Source organism: Lachancea thermotolerans (genome assembly GCF_000142805.1).
Source record: "Lachancea thermotolerans CBS 6340 chromosome G complete sequence".
In the NCBI taxonomy this organism is placed as follows: Eukaryota; Fungi; Ascomycota; class Saccharomycetes; order Saccharomycetales; family Saccharomycetaceae; genus Lachancea; species Lachancea thermotolerans.
This window is the reverse complement of record NC_013083.1, coordinates 488,019-511,637: the sequence shown is the minus strand read 5'-3', so window position 1 is coordinate 511,637 and position 23,619 is coordinate 488,019. Positions and strand designations below refer to the sequence as shown.

General features: G+C 45.0%; 12 protein-coding genes across 12 annotated transcripts; 4 read left to right on the top strand and 8 right to left on the bottom strand.

Annotated features, from left to right (window-relative positions):
- Positions 1 to 15: 15 nt before the first annotated feature.
- On the bottom strand, positions 16 to 1,077 carry RTT103 (Rtt103p; the record flags this gene model as incomplete). Its single annotated transcript, XM_002555271.1, has 1 exon — positions 16 to 1,077. The coding sequence occupies one exon, from the start codon at positions 1,075 to 1,077 to the stop codon at positions 16 to 18; it is 1,062 nt and encodes a 353-aa protein (XP_002555317.1).
- A 133-nt stretch (positions 1,078 to 1,210) lies between these two features.
- HRQ1 (ATP-dependent 3'-5' DNA helicase) lies at positions 1,211 to 4,429 on the top strand (the record flags this gene model as incomplete). The annotated part of the gene is made up of 1 exon (XM_002555270.1): positions 1,211 to 4,429. The coding sequence occupies one exon, from the start codon at positions 1,211 to 1,213 to the stop codon at positions 4,427 to 4,429; it is 3,219 nt and encodes a 1,072-aa protein (XP_002555316.1).
- A 37-nt stretch (positions 4,430 to 4,466) lies between these two features.
- Positions 4,467 to 6,227, bottom strand: SRP101 (Signal recognition particle receptor subunit alpha; the record flags this gene model as incomplete). Its single annotated transcript, XM_002555269.1, has 1 exon — positions 4,467 to 6,227. One exon carries the CDS (start codon positions 6,225 to 6,227, stop codon positions 4,467 to 4,469), a length of 1,761 nt encoding a protein of 586 aa, XP_002555315.1.
- A 544-nt stretch (positions 6,228 to 6,771) lies between these two features.
- Positions 6,772 to 8,313, top strand: KLTH0G06358g (KLTH0G06358p; the record flags this gene model as incomplete). The annotated part of the gene is made up of 1 exon (XM_002555268.1): positions 6,772 to 8,313. One exon carries the CDS (start codon positions 6,772 to 6,774, stop codon positions 8,311 to 8,313), a length of 1,542 nt encoding a protein of 513 aa, XP_002555314.1.
- A 122-nt stretch (positions 8,314 to 8,435) lies between these two features.
- BCD1 (Bcd1p) lies at positions 8,436 to 9,560 on the bottom strand (the record flags this gene model as incomplete). Its single annotated transcript, XM_002555267.1, has 1 exon — positions 8,436 to 9,560. The coding sequence occupies one exon, from the start codon at positions 9,558 to 9,560 to the stop codon at positions 8,436 to 8,438; it is 1,125 nt and encodes a 374-aa protein (XP_002555313.1).
- Positions 9,561 to 9,830: 270 nt separating this feature from the next.
- VMA10 (H(+)-transporting V1 sector ATPase subunit G) lies at positions 9,831 to 10,267 on the top strand (the record flags this gene model as incomplete). The annotated part of the gene is made up of 2 exons (XM_002555266.1): positions 9,831 to 9,833; positions 9,926 to 10,267. 2 exons carry the CDS (start codon positions 9,831 to 9,833, stop codon positions 10,265 to 10,267), a joined length of 345 nt encoding a protein of 114 aa, XP_002555312.1.
- A 259-nt stretch (positions 10,268 to 10,526) lies between these two features.
- On the top strand, positions 10,527 to 12,449 carry MSC7 (meiotic recombination directing protein; the record flags this gene model as incomplete). The annotated part of the gene is made up of 1 exon (XM_002555265.1): positions 10,527 to 12,449. The coding sequence occupies one exon, from the start codon at positions 10,527 to 10,529 to the stop codon at positions 12,447 to 12,449; it is 1,923 nt and encodes a 640-aa protein (XP_002555311.1).
- Positions 12,450 to 12,514: 65 nt separating this feature from the next.
- RRF1 (Rrf1p) lies at positions 12,515 to 13,234 on the bottom strand (the record flags this gene model as incomplete). Its single annotated transcript, XM_002555264.1, has 1 exon — positions 12,515 to 13,234. One exon carries the CDS (start codon positions 13,232 to 13,234, stop codon positions 12,515 to 12,517), a length of 720 nt encoding a protein of 239 aa, XP_002555310.1.
- A 262-nt stretch (positions 13,235 to 13,496) lies between these two features.
- Positions 13,497 to 17,174, bottom strand: SSD1 (mRNA-binding translational repressor SSD1; the record flags this gene model as incomplete). The annotated part of the gene is made up of 1 exon (XM_002555263.1): positions 13,497 to 17,174. One exon carries the CDS (start codon positions 17,172 to 17,174, stop codon positions 13,497 to 13,499), a length of 3,678 nt encoding a protein of 1,225 aa, XP_002555309.1.
- Positions 17,175 to 17,980: 806 nt separating this feature from the next.
- On the bottom strand, positions 17,981 to 19,702 carry PUT2 (1-pyrroline-5-carboxylate dehydrogenase; the record flags this gene model as incomplete). The annotated part of the gene is made up of 1 exon (XM_002555262.1): positions 17,981 to 19,702. The coding sequence occupies one exon, from the start codon at positions 19,700 to 19,702 to the stop codon at positions 17,981 to 17,983; it is 1,722 nt and encodes a 573-aa protein (XP_002555308.1).
- Positions 19,703 to 20,340: 638 nt separating this feature from the next.
- On the bottom strand, positions 20,341 to 21,573 carry BRL1 (Brl1p; the record flags this gene model as incomplete). Its single annotated transcript, XM_002555261.1, has 1 exon — positions 20,341 to 21,573. The coding sequence occupies one exon, from the start codon at positions 21,571 to 21,573 to the stop codon at positions 20,341 to 20,343; it is 1,233 nt and encodes a 410-aa protein (XP_002555307.1).
- Positions 21,574 to 21,856: 283 nt separating this feature from the next.
- DPL1 (sphinganine-1-phosphate aldolase DPL1) lies at positions 21,857 to 23,542 on the bottom strand (the record flags this gene model as incomplete). The annotated part of the gene is made up of 1 exon (XM_002555260.1): positions 21,857 to 23,542. One exon carries the CDS (start codon positions 23,540 to 23,542, stop codon positions 21,857 to 21,859), a length of 1,686 nt encoding a protein of 561 aa, XP_002555306.1.
- Between the last annotated feature and the right edge of the window lie 77 nt (positions 23,543 to 23,619).

The following is a 23,619-nucleotide window of genomic DNA, read 5'->3' as shown; positions in this document are numbered from 1 at the left end:
TGGCTGTGTTTAACCCTAATTAGCTAATTTACTTAACAAGTCCTGAATACTCGAGGTCACAGCAAGCGAGGAGTTTGCGGCCACTTCTGCTGGAGTAGGCTCATAGGCCTCAGTTTCATATTCTTCTGTCCTCACCTCGTCGATTGTGCCAGTCTCGGTTTTCGCTCTTTTAAGCTCGTTGCTATCAGTGCCGAGAGATTGTCGCTTTCTAGGGGGCTCCCCCTCGCCACCAATACTTCTATCTGAGTCACTATCGCTTCCATCACTAGCCTCGTAAGTTGGTAATAGATCCGTCTCTCCGAGAGGATCGCTTGTCGCGCTCGCGGGATCTTTTGATATCAATACTTGATCTATTTCACTTATCAAGCTTTGATCTTGCTTCATCTGTTCTTCTTGAAAATTTAACATGATCTGTAATTCTTTTATTGCTTGCTTCCTATAGCTGACTGATTTGTCTAAAGAGTCCTTCGCTGCTTGTCCAACCTTCTGCACTGTCTTATAATTTTCCAGGTATACAACACTATTTGGATCCAGTGCCTCTAAGGAGGTATCGAAACGTGTTTTGGCTGCGAAAGTACTGGATTGGCATTTTGTCAGCTTCGCAAATACTTCCACAAGGCGCTTTATTTCTGGGGCTATGTCGAGCGGTAATGCTCTTGGCTCCGTAGGTCGCTTCGATTGTTTTAACTGAGGGTATAGCTCTTTAAACACGGAATCAGAGAATACTTGGCGCTCTCTCCATATGTCGACTACCCTTTTAACTTTCCTTTGTAGTTCTTGCGTAAATTCAGGGTATACCTTCCCCAGAACTTCAGGCATTATAGCACCGAAAGCTGTACCAAATTCACCGACTCGTTTGTGTTTTGACTGCTGAATCACATCGTTAGCGAGGTAAATTGCCAAAAGCTTTCTTCTCGTATTTGTTGAAGACTTCAGTATGAACTGTCTCCAACATTGTGCGACTTGACTAGCCTCTTTATACTGGGAGAGAAGCCATTTAGACGCGCTTACAATAGATTCTTGTGTCTCATCTAAAGCATTCAGCTTAGAGGTAAGTTGCTCTTGGGAGAACGACATTAAAGTAGCTAGGTTTTGTCTTGCCTTGTATATGTTCTCTAGAGTCGTTCTCACTCTACAATTTGATTTATATTTTTGATGATGAAAATGCGTAGCTTAAGATATCCCAGCTAGCAACAAGACACGGAGGGGCATGGTTGAGATTGAGGAGAGTACTGATGTAGACCAGAAGGATGTACGCATCAGAGAGCTACAAAAAATCTTTTTTCGCCTCAACACTTTCTATACCTTTCTTATGTCCAGGAAGCATGTCATAACCACATTTGATACTTTAAAGAAACCGATTGAAAAAGATATCAGAAGATCCTTGGAGCCCATTGACTTAGCAAGGATTGCTTGCCTACTGCCTAGAAATGTTGTTTTTAAGTACATGGACAGCAATCAATTTCAAACTGAAACTAAGGTATTCGATTTCAACCGAGGTGGTTTCCAGCAAAAATCTAGCGACATTTTTGAGTTGAAGCCCGAGAATGACGGGACTGATGCTTCTGAGGATCCTCAAGTCTTAGTTTTTGAATTTACAGATGGGAACATGACCAGGAATCAATCTCGATATGAATTTAAGACCCAAGTGAGCATGCCAGACTTTAGCCCAGAATCAATGCGCAAAATGATATACAAAAGAAAGAGGTTGTTCGATACAAGCTTGAAAGCGTTTTTAGCTAAACAAAAAGTCACAAATCGTGATCCGTGGAGTGTTCTAACCGCTGAGGCCTCGGCTGTTGTACCTGAAAGAAAGGTATTCGAAGACCCCATTGAAGCTATGATTAACTCTAAGGACAGTGCTCACTCTAGGGTTGTTCTTGATCCTGAAAACAATATGACTCGACTGTCAATGTCTACTCTTCTGAAGAAACTCGAAATGTCTGAGCTTTACAATAATCAAATTGTCAGCCACATGATCATTCCTGAGAGATCGGCTCATTACGGAGAGCTGAACTTTGAGTTGGCGCCAGAGGCTATGGCTGCTTTTGAGCACGATAGCTTTTACTCACACCAAGCTGATGCAATAAATTCAATTCATGAAGGAAAAAACGTTATTGTAACTACTTCTACTTCATCGGGTAAGTCTTTCATTTACCAACTTTCAGCAATTGACATATTGCTTAAAGATCCTCAGGCAACATTCATGTATATCTTTCCGACAAAGGCGCTTGCCCAGGATCAAAAACGAGCTTTTCAAGTTTTGCTGTCAAAGATTCCTAAATTATCACACATCATTGTTGACAACTATGATGGGGACACGGAGCAAGAAAAGCGCGGATACGTTCGAAAGAATGCCAGGGTTATCTTCACCAACCCTGATATGGTGCACGCTAGTATCTTGCCCAATCATCCAAACTGGCGCCATTTCCTTCTACATATGAAATTGGTGGTAGTTGACGAACTGCATATGTACAAAGGATTGTTTGGGTCACATGTCGCTCTCGTAATGCGAAGGTTAGTTAGACTTTGTCAAGGATATTATGGAAACAACGATGTCAGATTTATATCTTGTTCAGCGACCTTAAAGCATCCCGTCGACCATATGAAAAATATATTCGGAATTGAGGACGTCACCCTTATACATGAAGATGGATCTCCTCGAGGTGAGAAGCATTTGGTAGTATGGAACCCGCCAGTGCTGCCGCAACATATGCGTAGACGAGAGAATTTTATTCAAGAGAGCGCCAAGATCCTCGTACAACTGGTCTTAGAAAATGTTAGAACGATTGCGTTTTGCTACGTACGTCGTGTTTGTGAACTGCTCATGAAAGAGGTCAGGACAATTTTCAAGGAGATGAATAGGTTGGATTTGCTAAATGAGGTCATGTCTTATAGAGGTGGTTATTCACCTTCCGATAGAAGAAAAATTGAGCAAGAAATGTTCCATGGTAACCTAAAAGCTGTTATCTCCACAAACGCGTTAGAGCTTGGTGTTGATATTGGGGGGTTAGATGCTGTGTTGATGTGTGGCTTCCCATTGTCCTTAGCCAACTTCCATCAGCAAAGTGGCAGAGCCGGAAGAAGAAACAGGGATTCAATGACCCTTGTGGTTGCTAGTGATTCGCCTGTTGATCAACACTATGTAAGTCACTCTGAGGTCCTCAGAGATGGAGAGAACACTGACTTGTTTCAAGAGCTTGTATTGGATTTCGAGAATGTCTTGATTCTTGAAGGACATATTCAATGTGCAGCATTTGAACTACCAATTGTTATTCAGAGAGACAAAGCTTACTTTGAAGCTAAAATCTTAGAAAAGACATGTGAAGAAAGATTACACCATGATTCGAATGGATATCATACACATAATAAGTTTCTTCCTTGGCCTGCTAAGCTTGTCTCTCTGCGCGGATCGGAAAAAGATCAGTACGCGGTTGTTGATATAACCAATGGTCGCAATGTTGTGATCGAAGAGATCGAGGCAACGCGAACAAGCTTTACGCTTTATGACGGAGGGATTTTTATTCATCAAGGCTATCCATACCTTGTGAAAGAATTCAATCCCGACGAGCATTACGCCAAAGTTCAGAGAGTTGATGTGGATTGGACCACCAGCCAAAGAGACTTCACAGACGTGGACCCCCAAGAGATTCAAATGATACGATCATTGGAAGATAGCGACGTGCCCGTTTATTTCGGGAAAATCCAAACTACGATCGTTGTTTTCGGATATTTCAAAGTTGACAAATACAAACGAATTTTGGATGCAGTGGAGACACATAATCCGCCGGTTATCATTGATTCTAAGGGCCTTTGGATTGATATACCTCCTAACTCGGTCAACCTTTGTAAGCAAAAGCAACTCAATGTCGCAGGAGGAATTCATGCTGCTCAACATGCAATAATGGGCCTTTTACCCGCATTTATTGTAGCTGGCGTTGATGAAATCCAAACAGAGTGTAAAGCCCCAGAAAAAGAATTTGCCGAGCGACAAACGCAGCGAAAGCGACCCGCCCGTTTAATCTTTTTTGATTCAAAAGGAGGACAATACGGGTCTGGACTTTCCATAAAAGCGTTTGAACACATGGATGTTATTTTGGAGGGTGCATTAAAACGGGTTGAGGAATGTCCATGTGACTACGGCTGTCCTGAATGTGTGGCAGCTGCTTTCTGTAAGGAAAACAGTCTTGTTCTTTCAAAGCCTGCTTCGCTCATTATCCTCCATGCTATTCTGGGTCACCCTGAATCTAGTTACATTGACCAAATTCAGGAAGGACCAGAGCCTAATATGCCAGACATAAAAGTCGAAACTATTGTCCCAGCTTCTGCGTCCGTAAAGTTTTCTCCGGATGTGCAAATAATTGATGTTAGAAGTGCTCAGCGTACAAGTGATCAATCAAGCCTAATCAAAAATGAGGAACTCACTTGAAAATCAAACATTTATTAAAGCTATTATCTACAATTAATCATGACATCAACGTATCCACTGCCCATTCGACGCTCAGCGTCCTTAAGTCAGTATAGGTTTGACCAACACCCACGAACAATATCGGAATGCCGGTGGCGTAAACCATGTTGACCATAGTGCCCAACATTTCGCCAACTGTATCACATTTTGAAATGATGAAAAAATCCAGGTTTCTCTCCTTACCAAAAGCAGCGTTGAAGTTTTTGGCTTGCTGAACAGAATCTGTTCCAACTAGTGCTTCACCAACCATAATGATCTTATCAGGTTTAGCTTGATCGGCGAATGGCTTCAAAGGTGACATCAACGTAGGGTCATTGTGCCTTCTTCCTGCTGTGTCCATAAGCACAACATCAAAATTTTGATCACTAGCGTATTTTATAGCCTGTTTTGCAATTTTAGTCACTAAGTCAGATCCACCATATCCCGCTTCAAACAGCTCAATATGATCGTTACCTGACTTTCCCCTTCTGTTTTTTGATCCGCGAATGTGTGCTTCGTCTGTCAACTGGGCCAGGTTTTCCACATGAACTCTTAGCTGTTCAACAGCCCCCGATCTGAAGGTATCGCAGGCAACAACAAGAACTCGTAAGTTATTTTGAAGAAGCCAAAATGCCAGCTTCGACAGGTTAGTGGATTTCCCGACACCGTTGACTCCAACAACGGAGAATATGTATGGGGTCTTCTTTCCATTCTTGCCGGTTTTTTGCTGTATTTCACGAAGCAGGTCAACTGAGACCCCGGGAGTCAGTATCTCGGTTAATGATTTTTGAAGAGAATCTCTCGCAGTCAACTCAACGCTAGTCCAATTGGCAGTAGTAGATCCCACAAGGTCTTGGGAAACTCTTGATGTTAGATGATCTGCAGCCTCGGGTGCAACATTTTTAGAGATAAGTTTCTGTCTAAATTTCTCCAAAACTTTACTGAGATCTTCCTTGGTGATTTTTTTGTTTCCGAGCAAATGCTTCTGCAGGAACCCAAACGCACCTCCAGTGGATTGACCTTTTTTTGAGGCCTCGGCTTTGTTTTTATTTAAGAGCTCATCGATCTCATTTATCAAAAACTCACCTTTCTCAGTGAAAGTTCCAAAAGCTTCCTTATCGACTTCTGCCAGAGAGCTGGCTCTGGCTTCTTCATTAAGTTCTGAAAAATCAAGTGCTGAGGAGTCTCCGACGTTGGTCTCTTCAATGATACCGTCCCGACCCCATTTCCTGGTCTTAGCATTCTGGACAGTTTTTTTATTGTTCTTGCTTCCAGTTAATGAAGACCCTTTAGAAGCATTTCCCTCGACACTTGGCTTGCCTTTCGCCTTTCCAGGCTTGATAACGCTAAATTTGGCTCTAAAATACTCGTCGAATTTGTTTAGGTTTGAATCACATCCTTCCAGGATCCATGTGTAGTTGTGACGGTTCTTAACTCCTTTGCCACTCAGATTTTGGAGTACAGAATTGTTCAGCTTCAGCGAATCCCACAAACCGAAACCAAGATCCAAGACCTGTTCTGCCTCTTGGTTAAGCTCTAGGTCTTGCGCAGCATATGTCACCAGATACACCAGGGGTGGCTGCTTCCCGATGAAACAGGCAGCCGCGAAATTGTCCAATTTGAAAAGCAAGTATTTCCCAGACTCCTCTTTCTTTGATGGCGAGGTTATCAAATGCGAGATCACTTTGTTGATGTGATTCTCGGCCAATTTTCTACCTTGGGGATTGAAATGGTATAGCACCTGTCCTTTCAACGTGAAAACTACGAATTGATCAATCATGGTGGGTTAGACGCCGACAGGTTACCAGTTGTTCAAGTTATCAATGCGTTTACGCTCTATCAATATAGTTCGTTGATTTTTTTCAAGATTTAATCACGGATGAAAGAGCGACGAAGTGAAGAGAGTGAAGAGGGAATCTCTAAGATCATCTCTGTTAGGCCCCCAGCTAGCCTGTCAATACAACGTAGCTACGAGTTGAAAACCTTCGCTTCCAGTGAATTCTTCGTTTCTTCCTCTGATACAGCGTCTTTGCGAGTCGCATCTAAGTAAAGTTTTCAAACTAGACGCTCTTTTCTGGACACAGAAGGACGCTAAAAAGTACTACATCGTCTAGAAGGGGATCCCATGAATGACACGCACGCTCGCCCCCTCGAGGGTGTTTTGATGCTAATTGGTTACAAGTTTTGTAAATGAGGCAGTGGGCTCGTTCACCATTATATTAGAAACGTAGATGTGAAGTTATCGCTCGTACAACTACAAGCAGGTCATCGATAACAGTGTAGTACACAGTAGCAGTCGCTATTTGCGCGTCAACAAACCCGCAATGAACGATGCTATACCAGAGTTCGATTACACTGAAATCGTGAGATCAAGGGACTCACAGAATGTGGAACCAGTTGCGAATTCTCCTCAACTGTCGGAAGCATCGAAAATTACAAAGAAAAGAAAGAGAGACCCACAACTGGTCCACCTGCTTAAGAAGGTTAGTTTCCAAAGCACGCTTTTGTGCGTCGTCTTACCGCTATTCTCCCTTTTCAAATTGATTCTTTCGAAGCCAGAGTGGAACGGGAAACTCCTTAAATGTCTCGCTGTTTACATGTTTATCTCCCAGGTGAGCCTTGTCGCCGGGTATCACCGATTCTTTACGCACGCTGCTTTCCAGTGTGACCTTATGGTTCAATCAATATTTGCTATCCTGGGCGGGTCTTGTGGCCTTGGCTCGATACTCGACTTTTCAAGCCAGCACTTGGCGCACCATCATTATGTTGATACAGAGCGGGACCCTCATGCCTGCGTTGTGCATGGCTGGCTATTCGCACAGTGGGGTCACAAGCTATTTCATGGCAACCGCAAATCGGCTAGGGCAGTTCAAGAGTGTCGCAACACTCTAGAGTCCACGGCTAAGGCATCCACCAGCAAAGTTGAGACAAACTACATCAGTTCACCTAGCTACGCCCTACTTCGTTGGCAAGATGAAAACTACGCAGAAATTCTCGTGCTGACAATAATCTTGATACCTTGTATACTGGCGAAGTTCTGCAAAGTTCCATTTTTCAGCGGTGTCTTTTACTTAGGATTGGTAAGGATGTCGATTATTCAACAACAATGGTTACTCATTGGCTCCTTGTGTCATACCAAAAGGTTTCCGTTGGCCTCACAGCCATTCGATGATTCGAGATCTGCGGTGGACTTGCCCTTCGGAACCATTATGGACCTTCTTACTTTTGGCGAATCCAATCACAATTTCCACCACGAGTTTCCTGGCGACTATAGAAATGGGCCTGGGAAGTACCAGTGGGATCCAGCGAAGTTTGCAATACTAGTGCTGTATTACCTTGGTCTCGTTGGAAAACTACACTCTGCCGGTCAAGACCAAATTGAAAAATGCCTGGTACAACAACAGCAGAAGCTGCTTGACGACGAGCGCTCAAAATTACAGTGGGGCATCCCGCTCGATAAACTTCCTATCATGCCTGCCGAGGTGTTCGTGAGAATGGCGAAACAAGAGTTCCAAGAACACAGAAGAGCACTCGTCGCCATTGAAGGCGTAGTGCATGATGTTACGCCCTTCATTCACGACCACCCCGGTGGTGTGGCTCTTGTGGAAACCAGTATTGGTAAAGATGCAACACAAGCATTCAATGGTGCTGTTTACTTACATTCCCAGGCTGCACGCAACTTGTTAGCGACCATGCGCATTGCTGTCATCGGAAGTGGGCATATGGGAATAGAATCAACAGTTTGGGAAAAGCACATATTAGAGAGTAGCAACTGGAAAAATGATACGAAAGGCCGCGAAATAGTTAGAAATAAACAACAGGTCACATTTACAAACAAAAACCACTACGCTGCAGGTGCAGCGTAGTGTGCGAATAGCTTTATGATACACTCGCTCCATTGGTCTTTTTCCCAGTTTTTTTTGTCCTCGGCGTCAGCGGTTTATGTGCGAGGTGCTAGTCTTGTATTTATGGTTTATATTACTTAAAGTCACTCTACCAGGAAGTCTAAAGAAATACCTGGGGTATAATCGTCTTCATCATCATCTTCGTCGGCATCCTCCTTAGAACTCTCAACAAGATTTGATGACGTCGGTTGTTTGCTTGACGCCTCTTGAGGTTCTTCGTCATCACTGTCTGAAGAACTGCTTGATGTACTAGCAGCATCTGAACTGGTATCCTCAGAATCATCAGTTGAGGAGGGATCTTCGGACTTGGAACCGAAAAGGCTGTACCCATCTCCAAGATGCTGCCTGTTCTTAGCAATGAATATTGTAGGGTATTCAATCACTGTTTTGTCTCTGAAAGTTTCTCCTAAACTTTTTGCAGGATCCACAGGAATGAGCTGTTTGGAGTCTGCGAAGTTCTGTTGATCCTGCGGCAAATGCTTCATGAAGAATTCTAGCCCCCCAGCGCTCAAGGAGTCTATCCGCGCTTGCCTCGTGCAGTCATCTGGGAGAGCCTCGAGTTGGTAGAGCCTGACGCACTGCTCGTACACAGCCTTGCCGACGCACTCTAAAAGTGGATCAGTCTCCTTGTTGCGGTGGTTGGTATGGACGAACTCTATCTTTCCCTCCTCTGAGAACAAGCACCATTCAATCGACCACACGAACATATCCAGCGGCTTGTCCCACTTGCTTTTGTTCAGCAACGAGCGCTGCATCCCCCGCGGTACAAGGATACAGTACACACCACGCCGTATGACTTTTGATGGCTGCTCCAAGCGTGGCCACTTCTGCTGGGGCTGGCTACGATGGTGAGTGCCCAGAACACGCTTGTTTTTCACTTTCCCATCTCGCTTAAGCAGTTCCAGCTGCCTGTTCATGCCCAAAAGAAAGTTATAGTCACGCTGTACCATCACGTTCGTTTCTTCTGATGTGTCAGCGGCCTTGAGCTTCTCGCGAGACACATAGCCAGTGGGCTCCGCTGAAGTACCACTGCAACTGTCGCGGCTCTTATGCTCCTTGATACACGCTACAGAGCACGTTTTTTTCGAGCACTTGGGACACTTGTACTTGTGTGCATGCTCCTTGCATATTTCGCATGTAGCCGTAGTCATGTCGCGTCCAACTGACCTATCTCTGTTGGGCGCGATGAGCTTGATCTCTTCATGCATGAGCGCTTCGAATATTCAAATTGATGCTAACTACGCACGAAAATACGTATAAGTTTGTCGTTATATACGCTTCTTTCACGTGATGTATATGTCACTGTGTACGTTTGTTAAACAGTTAATCTCCCTATTCACGATGCGCACCTCGCCATCGCCCGAGACGGAGTATATCGTGATGATTCTGCGAAAGTAGTACACTCAACCCTTTCTACACACCCCTCACAAGAGCTAAAGAGCACAGAGCCACTAATAGTCAAGCACTTCAGCAGCATAATGGTATGTACGCTCAAAGCTTTGCAACCGCTAGGATTCTATGTTTCGAAAAACTACAAGAACGGTGTACTAACAGGCTACTTTTCTCATTTCAGTCCCAACCAAATGGTATCGCTACTCTTTTGAAAGCCGAGAAAGAGGCACATGAGATTGTGTCTAAGGCTAGACAGTACCGCCAGGAAAAACTAAAGCAAGCTAAGTCCGACGCTGCCACCGAAATTAACGCTTACAAGCAAAAGAAGGAGCAGGAGCTGAAGGACTTTGAGGCCAAGAACGCTGGCGGTGTCGGCGGTTTGGAGAAGGACGCCGAAGGCAAGGTGCAGGTTGAGATCCAGGAGATCCAGAAGATCGGCAAGGACAAGAAGAAGAACGTTGTCAAGCTACTGGTGGACGCGGTGACGACTCCTGTTGCCGAGGTCCATGTCAACGCAGCGTGAGAGCACCGAGCACCTTTTAGAAAGAAATTAATATATAGACAAAAAGCACAGGTTGCTAGCGGCCCCACACGGCTACAAACACGACCGACGGTCGCTTGCTCGCGATATAATACTCGGCGGTCGAAAATTCTCGCCTGTTCACGTGAATACTCATTTAGCTAAAGTTTCTAAACGAGCTCAGCTCACCACCATCACGCTTTGTACAGAGGCCGATTGGATACTGGTATCACTCGTTGCGAACCGTGTTTACCACCTTGAGATGTCGCAGATCTACTTAAATTCGTCGATGCTGCGTCAATTGAATCATACGGTCCAGGCGTACTTCTCGGACTGGATTAAAATGCAGCAGCTCACGTTCAACCACACAAAGCTCGCCAATAGCCAGGCTGCAATGAAGACCAATTCCACGACGTTCCTGGTTACGCTTCTCGTAGCATTTGTTTTATACAGATGGCTTTTCCCAGCTTGCCAGAGAGTTAGGCAAAAGCCTGCTAAATTTGAACTTCCGCTGCCCGAGGCCGCTCAAAAGAACTGGAAAGGAAAGCGCTTGTTTCCAGCATCTCTTTCGAATAGCGAGAGCCCCAACCGCATTCAATGTTACTGTCCTGCCACGGGCCAATATCTCGGGTCGTATCCTTCGATGACCGAGCAGGACATTGACACACTTGTTTCCAAAGCTACGAAAGCGCAATTGAAATGGCGCGAAACTTCTTTTGAAGAGCGTATCCGGGTGCTTCTTTCCCTTCAGGAATACATTATCGAAAACCAGGACTCTATCGCGCGTGTGGCCTGTCGGGATTCGGGTAAGACCATGCTTGATGCGTCAATGGGCGAGATCCTGGTTACGCTTGAGAAGTTGCAATGGATCATCAAAAATGGCCAAAGCGCACTGCAACCATCCAAGCGTTCTGGTCCAAGCAACTTCTTCATGAAATGGTATAAGGGCGCTGAAGTTAGATACGAGCCGCTAGGCGTTGTTGGCGCTTTGGTTTCCTGGAACTACCCATTCCACAACTTGCTTGGCCCTATTATCGCAGCTATTTTCACTGGTAATGCTATTGTGATAAAGTGCTCTGAGCAGGTGGTCTGGTCTTCGGAGTTCTTTGCAGCTTTGTGTAGAAAGTGTTTGGAAGCAAATGGCTTTGATCCTGACATTATTCAACTATGTTACTGCAGCCCTCCAAGTGCTACTGATGATGCCGCTAACTACTACTCTTCTCACCCTGGCCTCAAGCATTTGACTTTTATTGGGAGCAAGCCTGTTGCCCACCATGTTTTAACTGCCGCTGCCAAAAGTTTGACCCCTGTTGTTGTTGAATTGGGAGGAAAAGACGCTCTGATTGCCCTTGACTCTGTCAAAGATATTAATGCCTTGTCTTCAATTATAATGCGTGGAACTTTTCAGTCTTCCGGTCAAAACTGCATCGGGATTGAGAGGGTCATTGTATCTGCTCAAAACTACGATAAGCTTGTTTCGCTACTAGAGCAGAGGGTGGGCCAGCTCAGGCTTGGATCTGACATTGACAACTTAGAAGATGTGGACATGGGAGCTATGATATCAGACAACAGATTCGAACAGCTCGAAAACATGATCAAAGATGCAGTTGCTAAGGGTGCACGCCTTCTCCATGGTGGTTCTCGCTACACTCATCCAAACTACCCTCAAGGCCACTACTTTCAGCCCACTCTTCTTGTTGATGTCACTCCCAACATGGAAATTGCCCAAAACGAAGTTTTCGGTCCTATTCTTACGGTAATGCGTGCTAGCGACACCAACGACTGTATCCGTCTTGCTAACTCCGCCCCATTCGGACTTGGAGGCTCCGTTTTCGGGAACGATTACGCTGAATGCAACTATGTGGCAAACCATCTAAACACAGGTAATGTCGCGATCAATGATTTTGCCACTTTCTATGTTTGCCAGCTTCCCTTTGGAGGAATTAATGGTTCGGGTTATGGTAAGTTTGGTGGCGAAGAAGGATTGACTGGCCTTTGTAATGCAAAGAGTGTGTGTTATGACAAACTACCGTTCATTTCCACACAGATTCCAAAGCCTCTCGATTATCCAATCAAGAGCAATGCTTCGGCTTGGAACTTCGTCAAAAGTTTGAACACTGGAGCTTACACAACTTCCACCTGGAAGAGAATAAAGTCGGTAATTTCGTTAGCTAAAGAAGCTTGAATGGGGGGACTACAAAGTATATACAAGTGATAGTGGTTCACGCACTTAGTGGCTCAAGATATATATCATCCTAAGACATTTTTCTCGGCTTGCTTCAACTGTTCCTGAAGAGTGTTTGTATACTCTTTGTGAAGCTTGTCAAGGTCCTGAATAACTTTTTTCACTGAATCATTTTTCTTGTCAATATTTTTCAGTTGTTTAAGGATGTCGCCTCTAATATGACCTAACGAGTTCTTATTTGCAGAATTTTTGAACTCTTCAAAAACTTCCTTTAGCTGCTTGCAGGTCTGCTTACGTGTCTCAGTTGTTGGTGGCGGTAGGGAGATCTTCAGTTGTTGATCGTTGTTGGGTATCTTTTCAGGATTCAAGTTGAGCCCAGCTGCCAAAATACTGCTGACGACAGACTTAGTGTCCTTAGGATCAAAAACTGTCACTATTAAGCTGTTTTTGCCTTTCATAGAGGTGGTAGCAACATCGGTGAACTTGCTATTTTCCTTACCGACTGAAAGTTTATCAAATATGCTAGGGCTCGCGGACCCGGCCCTGATTTCGCTGAGCTTCTTCTTGTGTAAATCCAGCGTTACGCTGAACTGTGTTTTGGCCTTTAGAACATATTGCTTAACATCCACGACTTCAGTAGGCTCCTCTTCATCTATCTTGCCCTTCCCTGATTTCTTGCTAGCTTTTTTCAACAAGTTATAGCAAGTTTGAAATTGTCTAAATTGTACGCCCTTCTGAGACAATACTCTGTATAACGGACTGACAAGTTTAACACTTGCGAGCATTTTTTTCTTTTAGGATGTTTGATAAATTTCAACTTCAAGCAGTACAGAAGTTGTTTCTGTCAAGATCGTATATTTTTCAGTTGTGCGCGAATAAGACCCACAAGACATTTAGTGGAAGATAAAATTTGATAGAGGTCTTAATAACTAATTTACATACAAGCCAGATAATGTTTGACCTTGATAAAAACTAATGAATGAAAAGAATGAATGCAATTGTTGAATTTAGTTGGTTGGCTCGTTTTATCGAGGGGCCTGTGTTCAATTAATCCTTTCTAGATTGAAATGGATTCAAGGTGCGGACGGTCAAGCAGGGAAGCGCCATTCCAACTTCCGCCCTGAGCAAAATTGGCACCTGCTGAAGTTCACGGATCACTTGTATATCCTTGTCGCCTTCGGTTCTCGTAACAGCGGTTTTCAAAAAGCGCTCTAATGGTTCCGTGTCCTTACGTGGATCGGGCATCTTCAAAGCTGGGGGGTCGATATGCAAGTTGCTTAACTGACCTGCGAGTTCTTCGGTCAGAAGGTTCTCGCCTTCTAGGGTTTTTTGGTATTGAATGCTGGCAATTTCGTTTGAGGCAGACTTGAACTTGTTTCTAATAGAATTTCTGTAAGACTTTGGGTTTTTCTCATCGGCAGGGACAAATGTGGCACTATCCACACCTGCCTGCCAGTACAATTCAAGAACACGGTTAGTTCCGTCGTACTCTGCTTTAATCAAGGGCAATTGGTCACCATGAACTCTCTTTTCAATTCCAAACTCAGGAATAAAAACATCGAACGCAGATTCATACACTTGCAACACTGTTGCCATTGTCAGAATTTGACCCGTAGAATTTCCCATGTCGTTTATTGTTTTGCACAAAAGCAAATGAATAGCTTGTTCCTGAGCATGATGAGCGCAATCCTTTTTGAAGTTGCAGTACTCTGACGTTATCTTCAAAGAATCATCATTTTCTTTGTAAGAGGAATCATTCAAGACAGATTTGAGCTGGCGGTGAACAACGTGGTCAGCGTATCTTCTCAATGGCGCAGTGAAGTGTGTGTATAGCGGCAAGTTAAGCGCAAAATGATCGTACTGGTCGGACTCAACCTTACCAGCAACAAAGTATTTAGCACGGCTTAAGGCTTTGAAGAGAAGGATTTCGACACCAGTCCTTGTAGCTTCATCTTCGATAGCTAAGATGGACGAAAGTAGGGATTGCGAATCAGTAATGTCAACCTCATAGCCCAGCTTTGTCACCTTCTTTTCAAATGATGCCAGCTTAGTCGCAATGGGTTTTGACTGTCTACGCAAGAACGCGAGGTCTCCCAATTTTTGATAAATAGTCTCAGCAACAATGCTATTGACATGGCGCTCAATTTCTGTGACGATCGATGTCGCAGCGCTTGACTGGAAAATGTTTAGATCAACCTTGACTTTCTCATCGTCAAGACTTTCTAATAAGCAAAGCTCCGGTTTCAAGCTAACAGACGGTGATGATAAACGCTTGCGGCACAATGCAGTAGCAACATCTTGGATTTGGGAGACGAAACGAGACAGAGAGCCGGAGCTCACCTGCTCATTAATTTCCTGGAACGTAATTGAAGATTCAGGTGTGATCAAGGTCTCGCCAATCCAGGTTGAGAGAACCTTGAACGATTTATCAAAACGATGGACCACAGAGATAGTTGCCGAAGTTTTACCTTCTTTCAATGTCAATGCGTCATTCAGGGTTTGTGGCAAAAGGTGAACGACCTTTTGCGGAATAAAAACGCCTGAAGATCTTTTCCTCGCTCTCCGGTCAAGCGATGAACCCTCTTCAATGTGTGCAGTGACGTCAAGAATGTGGCAGCCAACTTCCAAAGACCCATCGTCCAACACCTTCGTGTGCAAAGCAAGATCTGAGAGAGAATCTGTTTCAAACACAGCGGTAGTGTTTAAGAATATTTTGCGTGATTGAATGTTTTCTTCAGAGAGCGGTGTTGGCTGAAATGTGCTTCTTTCCTTTGAGCGGTCGTGAGGATCCAAATATTCGTCAGATAGGAAGTTGTTGTCTCTGAGAATAGCGTCGATCTCTGTCTCGGGCTCGTTGATTTCACCCAATTGTGAAACAAGAGTTCCGAAAGGATGCAGGGAGGTTATAGGCCAGCGTTTAATTGAAGCAACAAATAATTTATTCGAGTACTTGTCTGCGTTTTCGACAAAGTCCTTTGGAGCTTGCTCGGTTGGAATAGCAATCAAAGGAACCTTTTTATCAGTTGGTTTGAACCAGACAATTTTCGGCTTCTGAGGCTTATGGGCTTCGTTATTGGCTTGCTGTGAGGGCCTCAACAAACCAAGAGTTCCGCTGAACAGCTGTCCTGGGATACGGTCTAAAACGGCCACCACATGACCAGCATAGAGAGGTTTGTAGCTGTCGCTGATTTCCTCTTCCTCAACTAATAAAAGAGATTGTCCCTCAACCTCAACATCGTCGTTCTTCTTTTGCGTTGGACGCTGTTTTAGAGAGCCCTTTCTTTTAACGCTTCCTTTAGAAGGAGAACTTTGATCCTCTTTCTCCGTGGAACCGAAGGAAGAAGAAGAGTTGGTTGGATTAGCCATTCGAGAAGAAGCGTCATTGTGATAATCGTCGTTGCTGTTCAAAATATCTTGCTGATTGTTGGCGTCCTTCCTCCTCTTCTTTTCCTCTTTCTCTTTCTTTGAACCCCACACATCGTCTACCATCAGTAGCTCAACAGCTACTAAATCACCTTCAAGAGCTCTGTTTCGGTCTTTGGAACCACAAATATACACATCTGCGTCCAACACACCATCAGTAGAAACCCAGGCATCAGATCTATTTTTTTTGTTGACTCTCAAAATACCACAAACAAGTCTACCCTCTTCAATTAACTCAGGGATATTAGCTTGAGGCAGGTATGGTGCAAACAAAGATTTGCGGCCATTTTGGTTGCTTCCATTGTTACCAGATCCAAAGCTGTGAGTAGAAGCGTTAGAGTTGCGGGATCTGTGACCTGGTTGAAAAACTGGAGGGGGCTCAAGGCCTCCGAAAGGTGCTTCCCTAGATTGGCTCTTCTTATGATGGAAAGGGTGGCTGGGGGTATTTTGGTTGCTTTGCGGGGTTGGCTGCTGCTGCAAGCGCCAATTGTTATTGATACCGCTGACGTCCTTGCCTTTCGCGTTTGCGTTACGGTTAGGAGTGCTAACATTACTGAATTCTTCGCGGTTTTCCTTGTTGTTTGATGGTACGGAAGGGAATTGAAAAGATTTCTGAGGTGACATGTGGGAGGTCCTGGAGGTTTGAGGTGTTGTTCCCCTTTGCGCATCTCCTGTGTTTGCGGGGAATTTATAGGTTGATTGCTCTATCGCATTTGAAAGAGGTGATTCCACGGATTCGCTTTTTTCTGCATCGTCAATTTTGATTGAGATACCGCTGCCACTTGCTCTTTTGGCTTGTTCTTCGGCAGCTGCTTTTTTGGCTTCGCTCAATCCTAAGGAATGTCTTCTCGAGTGACCGTAGACGCTGGATTGAGAGCCAGTCTTGCGGTGACCAGGTGGGGCAAACTCATTGTTATTGTAATAGCCAGAACTATTTCTAGAATGTGATCTGCTCCGGTTGCCCTGGCTAGGGGAAGGAGATGGGGCGTTATAATGAGGGTGGGGAGGTTGCGGAACGAAAGATGGGATGGGTCCCCCGGGAGCTCCGAGTGACGCATTTCCAGAGCCGACAGGGTTGAGGTACTGGCCCGATTGTTGAGCTAGCTGCTGTTGCTGAGCAATGAGCTGCTGCTGTTGGGCCTGAACTATTTCCAACTGTCTCTGTAGTGTGAACTGCTCAATCATGAGATTGGTCAGCTCGCTTGCAGAACGCCGGTGCGCTATGTGAATTTGTTTAGGATTTTTTCTGCCCCCGGTCGTGGCGACGAACCTGTCTTCGTTTTTCCTATCGGAAGAGCTCATGCGGGCAGTGAAACAAGGTTTAAGGAGCGAGTCAATCCTTGATACAATGTTACCCTCGTAAGCGCGCTAAGACTTTTCACTTATGACGCTGCAAACGGCTTGTTCCTAAAGGTGGCAAAATTCTTTACAGCAATAAGGGTTTGCTTGGAATATCACAAATCCACGATAATTTAGCTGTTATAATAAAGGGGTGGTATCTAACTCGTGGCCTAATCCAAATAAAAATAAGGAATGAAACTGCAAGCCCCGTTTACAAGCTTCTCCTCCTTGATTTTCCCTTTTCAAATAGGTTTGTCCTGGTGACTTTAATAGGAGGAAATATAACAAAAGATTTTTAAGGAAAGCTTTCTATATACCCAAAGAGTCGTAGAAGAGGAGATGACGAAGAATCACAGAAGTATCGGAATAAGTGACGATTGGCACAAAGCTGATTGACTATGCTACCGCGCAGCCAGCTGACACTTAGCAGCTTCTTATTGCAAGAATATATAGGACGATTTAGAAGCTTGTTTGCGCCCCGAGTTTTTTGCATGACCGCTATAACCTTTTAACAGTTAGTCTCGGCCGCGCAAAAAGCAAATGATTATTCAACTCTCAATATTTCTGGACTAAGTATTTACAAATCCCGTTGTGCTATCCAAAGAAATGATCTCGCGCTGTAATCACAGCCCTCATGGCCAGGTAGGGCGCTTTTCTTGAAATGGTGAAACTTGTGAAATATCTTGCTGAGCCTAAAATAGCGTTCGTAGTACTGCCTCCAGAACGGTCACCTGAGCACATATGTTACAAAACACCGCGCTAAAAGATTACTCGTAGTTGGAAGGGTATTTGAAGTCGTTGAGCTCATAGAAGTTTTCCTTGACATTTCTGATGCTAACGAAGCGACTTAGAATGTTGCTGCCACCGGCTTTGTCGTCAGTGCCGCTCATTCTAGCACCGCCGAACCACTGTTGTCCGACAACAGCGCCGGTGCATTTGTCGTTAATGTAGAAGTTACCAGCACTGTACTTGAGCTTTTCATCCGCCAGGATAATAGCCTCTCTGTCACGCGCAAACACGGCTCCTGTCAAACCATAAGCTGTGGTCTTGTCAATGGTCTCGCAAATTTGGCTAAATTCGGAGTCAGGGTACTCGTAAACCGTCAGCACTGGGCCGAAAAACTCGGTAGACATGAATTTGTGAAGCGGGTTGGTTGTTTTGATTATGGTGGGTTCGACGAACCATCCGTTGCTCTTGTCGTATTTGCCGCCACATAGAATTTCCAACTCTGGATCTTTCTTTGCCTCTTCAATAGCATTTGCCAACTTTTCGAAACTCTGCTGGTGAATGACAGGACCCACGAATCCATGCAAATCGCCACCATTGATTTTAGAAGCGGAGGTATTGACTGTTTTAACGGACTCCAAAGTACCAACCAGATTTTCTAGGAACTCGGTACTTTGAGACTTGGGCAAATATAGACGGGATGCAGCAGAACACTTCTGTCCTTGGTATTCGAAAGCGCCTCTCAAAGTGCTTAGCACAGCATGTGGCAAGCTCGCGCTTGGGTGAACGAGATGGAAATTCTTTCCGCCAGTTTCACCAACAATCCGAGGGTAGTCCCTGTAAAGATTGTTGACAACGCCGCTCTGGATTTTGCCGTAAAGTTGCTTGAACACAGCAGTAGATCCTGTGAAGTGCAGCGCTGAGAACTCTTCGTCTGCCAAGACTTCGTTGGTGATATCAACAGGGTTCCCTGGAACAAAGTTCACTACACCGTGGGGGAGACCTGCTTCCTCCAACACAGTGAGCAACAAAAAGTTGGAGAGCGAAGCTGCCTGGGATGGCTTCCAAACGACAGTGTTACCCATCAATGCTGGCGCTCCGATTAAATTGCCGGAGATGGCAGTGAAGTTAAAGGGTGTGACAGCATAAACAAAGCCTTCTAACGGCCTGTACTCCGCCTTATTCCATACACCGGGGCTGGATTCGCAAGGTTGCTGATTGTAGAGCTCTGTAGCATACTTGACATTAAATCTGAAGAAATCGGCCAATTCAGTAATACAGTCGATTTCTGCCTGGTAAACATTCTTACCTTGGCCCAACATAGTGGCAGCGAGCATGTCGTAGCGGTACTTGGTTGAGATGAGGTCTGCTGCTTTCAAGAACACGGCCGCGCGATCATAAAAGGGCATTTTGTACCACTTTTCCTTGGCGCTTTTGGCGGCCTGAATTGCGTCTCGTACGTCTTGCTTCGAGGCTTGCGTTACATTTGCCAGCACCTGCGAGTGTTTGGCAGGATTGGTCTGCTGGAAGAACTGGCGGCTGCCCTCATTATGGTAGATACGTTTACCATTGATGACCAGAGGCACGTCCAAGGATGCGCTGTTAAACTTGGAGATCGAAGCACGCAAAAGATCCCAGTCAAGGATATCCTTGTTAGAAAAGGGCTTCACAGGCTCATTAGTGATCTGTTTCGGAGGCTTGACGTGCGAGAGTTGCGCCACGCACCTCTTAGATTGTCTAATTAAAAGGGCTCTGCTCAACATAGCGAAGAGACGTTTGTGAGTAAATTGGGGTAAGGATTGGAATTCGCTTAGATTGTGAACCGGCTAGTTCGTTTAGTTTGAACTAGTTTTATTTTTTATAGTGTTTCGACAACAGCCAAAACAATTCAGAATATTAGCTCGCGTCACGGATCTGTTGTCAGCTTCTATCAAAACTTAATTCTTCCTACAGGCGACGAAGAATAAACTGTTTTGCACATCCTTAGTTTATATACTTGCTGTGTCAGCAGTTGATATCGCGCTCTGTTTCCTAATTCATGAGAGGCCCTATTTTTTCATGTTGAAGGGGTAATCATCGGGATTCGTATTCCGCGTAACGCGGTTTTCCCTTCCCTATCGAATGTCATCACCTGAACAGAAAAACTGGTCCAATTTCGACGGCTCTTGATTCCGACAAAGAAGCCTCTGACTCCGGTTGTTATGCGTGCAACGCCAAAAGGGCGTTAGCGATTGCGTGGGTGGAGAATATGAGTTAACCGCAGGTCTCCGCGAATTAAACAAACACAACGACTATGAAAAATTAAATATAATGTGTGGAAGCCTTTAGCTGGAGGTTTTAGTGACGCCCATGAGATCTCTCGGAGTTTGCTCATTGTGTTTGAAAAGCCAAGCTCGGTTCTTCACTCTTGTAGCTGATCGTTGTTTTGTAGCAAATTCCCTGAAGGAATGCCTTGGTGTGCGCAGGGACGGTGAGAGGATCTCTGATTCTGCTCATCTCCGTAGTAGCTCTTTGCTCTTGCGAAACCGAGTATGAAATTGGAGCTAAAACACCAGATGGCCAGACCTGCTAGCACAACACCAAGTGTTTTCCAGCCCAATGGTTCGATGAAAGAGTTGAGTGTATCGCCGATGAGTCTAGCGCTAATCGCGGATCGGGCTCGGAAAAACAATTCGTTGTTCCGGCCCATGCATTTCTCCCAGTCGTCGCACTGCTTCTCGAGCGCCGGCACGCGCGTGGCTCTTTCACACTTGTTGGCGTTGTAGTGGATTCGGCACTGGAGAGATTCATGGACCAGCTCCAACTTGGTAGTCTGCCACTCGGATCTCAAGTCTGCCTTGATGGCCCGCATAAATATCATGACGAATGAAAAGTATATCAATGCTGTCAATAGGTTGAGAAAAATTTGGAGATACGAGGTGAACAAGTATGAGCCGCGAGACGCGGGATGCGATTGAGGAGACCATGGATCCGGAAGCTTCAGCGATCTTTTTCGAATGCCAGACTCCTCGATATATTGTGATTCTGGAGGGTAGTAGTAGTGATTGTTGTTTATCGAAATTTGTATTGGCGAGTATTGCGATCTCTGTCGCAGCGTCTCTAAAGTCTCTTGAGGTAATTCTACGCCCGTAATCTCTGTTGATTTCTGAAGATGAGATGCTTGGCCATCGGTGGCAGGCGTAGCTGCTGGAACGCTCGATTCGCTGGAGTAATCGTCCAGCTTGGTTGCGGCAGCAACTCCCAATTTGGTAGGTGAAAGAAGCGCTTTGATTACCGCTTTACTATTTGGCGATGCGGTTTGAGCGGGTTCTTCCTCTTCTGCCTCTGATTCATGCAGCAGATCGTTTTCAATAAATGCGCTGTTAATTTCGGATCTCTCTGTGTCCGACTCCTCTTTCGCGTCGATGTCCATCTCGTCATGGATTTCATCGACTAGGACCGCTTGCCTAAGGGGAGACGGGCTAGATGGAACATGTGGCATGAACTTGTCCATGATCTTTTGAGAGAGCTGGGCTTTATTGCCTATAGGTTTGGAGTCATCTTCGCAAATGTTGAGACTGAGTATTGCCTGTAGATCTTCTTCTTGAACAGTAGTACTAGGGTCGGCTAGCGAAAGTTTACTGAACTCATCCATGCTAGGTTTTAGTTCTTTCTAAGTGGGATCCCATTATTAACGTTCTTGGTATATAACTCTAAGATGAAATTTCAAGAAAATCTCATTAACGCGAAGACCATCTTAAATACTTGTACCTTTCACAAATTTATATAGAGAGTAGCCATAACTGACGCGTAGTATCTATAGCCTTAGTACATCATAAGCGCTTTAATGCTTCTGAAGCTATCCCAGTTTGCCTTCTCTCGACAATAGATTTTTAGCTGTTATTTCAGTTGCTATACACGTAAGCTTTTTCTACTTTTCAATAGTCGCGCTTAGTTTTGTAAAGGGTGTCCAGGAACCCAACTAGCAGTCGGTCTACAACGCCACTAGTTTTTACGCTGCCTGCGACACCGTACAGTGCACTGGTACCATCTGATGATGGCTTCTTGTTAGGTTCAGAGCTTAATTCTTTCACAACCTCTTGTAGGGTGCGCATTAGCTCTGGCAATGCGGGTCTAGTCAGCCATGTTACTGCGAGGTGAAGGGCTGGTGGATTTTGAAGGGCGCTTAAGTGCCAGCCCTGCTTTGCCAACTTGTCTGACAGCTCATGAACATCAATTTGGTCAGACGTGAATGCCACCACAGAGCAAAGGGGGTCTCCAATAATGCAAAGCTCAGGAATTTCCTCATGGATGAACTTCTTAAGCTCCCGTGCTGTGCTGACTATTTCCTTGCATGAATTTATGTAGCCTTTTTCACCCATGCGGAGCATTGTTGCCCAACAACCAACAACAAGTGCACCAGGTCGACTACCGGCTAGCGTTGGCGAGCCATACAAGCCACCGACCCAATCAGACAGAAGGTAGTACTGGTTCATCCGAAGTTCCCTGTTCCTGTACATGATAACAGAGGACCCCTTAGGAGCAAACCCATACTTATGCGTGTCGCATGAAATCGAAGTTACACCTGGCACTCTAAAGTCGAATGCAGGGATGTCTCTATAGCCTGCTTTCTCCATGAATGCAATGACAAATGAGCCTAGGCAGCAATCAACATGCAGCGGAATTTTGTACCGCTCTGCAAGTTGGCCTAATCCCTCGATATCATCAACTATGCCATGGGGAAAGTTTGGTGCAGAGCCCACAATAAGGACAGTGTTGGAGTTGATTAACCTCCGGACTCTCTTCAAATCGACTTTGAAAGTCTTCGGATCGAGAGGGGCATGCCGCAGCTTCAGTCCAAAATAGTATGCAGCCTTATTGAACGCCGCGTGCGCAGTTACGGGAACAATAATTTCGGGCTTTGAAATAGACTTCTGCCGTAGCGCGAACATTTTGGCGCTCAGGCACGCTAACAGAAGGGATTCCGTGCCGCCTGATGTTGTTGTACCACACCCTGTAACTTCAGGAGCATGGAACATCTTTAGAATCATTGACACTACTTCTGACTCCATTTTCCTAACCGCAGGAAACACGTCTGGGTGAAGTTGGTTTGCGACACAACATTTTTCGAAAGCTTGGCTTTGTAAATGGATTAATTCTTGACCGCCATGATAAACTGCGCCTGACACTTTTCCACCTTCCCAGTCAGAATGTGCAAGAACCTTTTGGGAGAGGTCTAGCTCCTCGAGTACCGTCTGATCTTGAAGACCATCTGTAGGAAGTTGGTCGAAATTTTTTAATCGTGCGTCATCCTTCATCAAGCTGCTCTCCACAGCTCTAAGTGATTTCTCCACTTCTTTGTCGACGGACGACTTGAGAATGAAGGAAGAAGTTATTATTTTGAATATTGGCCTGCCTATGCGATTACGCAGCATCCGAGAGCTTTCCTTGATTCCAAAACCCCCCACATAGTACCATATACAAGAGGTTGCTTTGTAAATCAACAAGGTCGCAAGTATAAAGAAAGGTAGGTTTTCTTGTAGTTGTTTTGCTAAAATTTCCTGGACACTGCTAATCCAGCTTCCCCAGCGCGGGAGTTTGCTGTCTTCAGTTCCACCAAACATGGCACTTGTTACCAGAATGACCCTTTTCGCCTGAGATTTGGTGATATAACGTAGCACCTGGCTTCTGACCGGAGTTC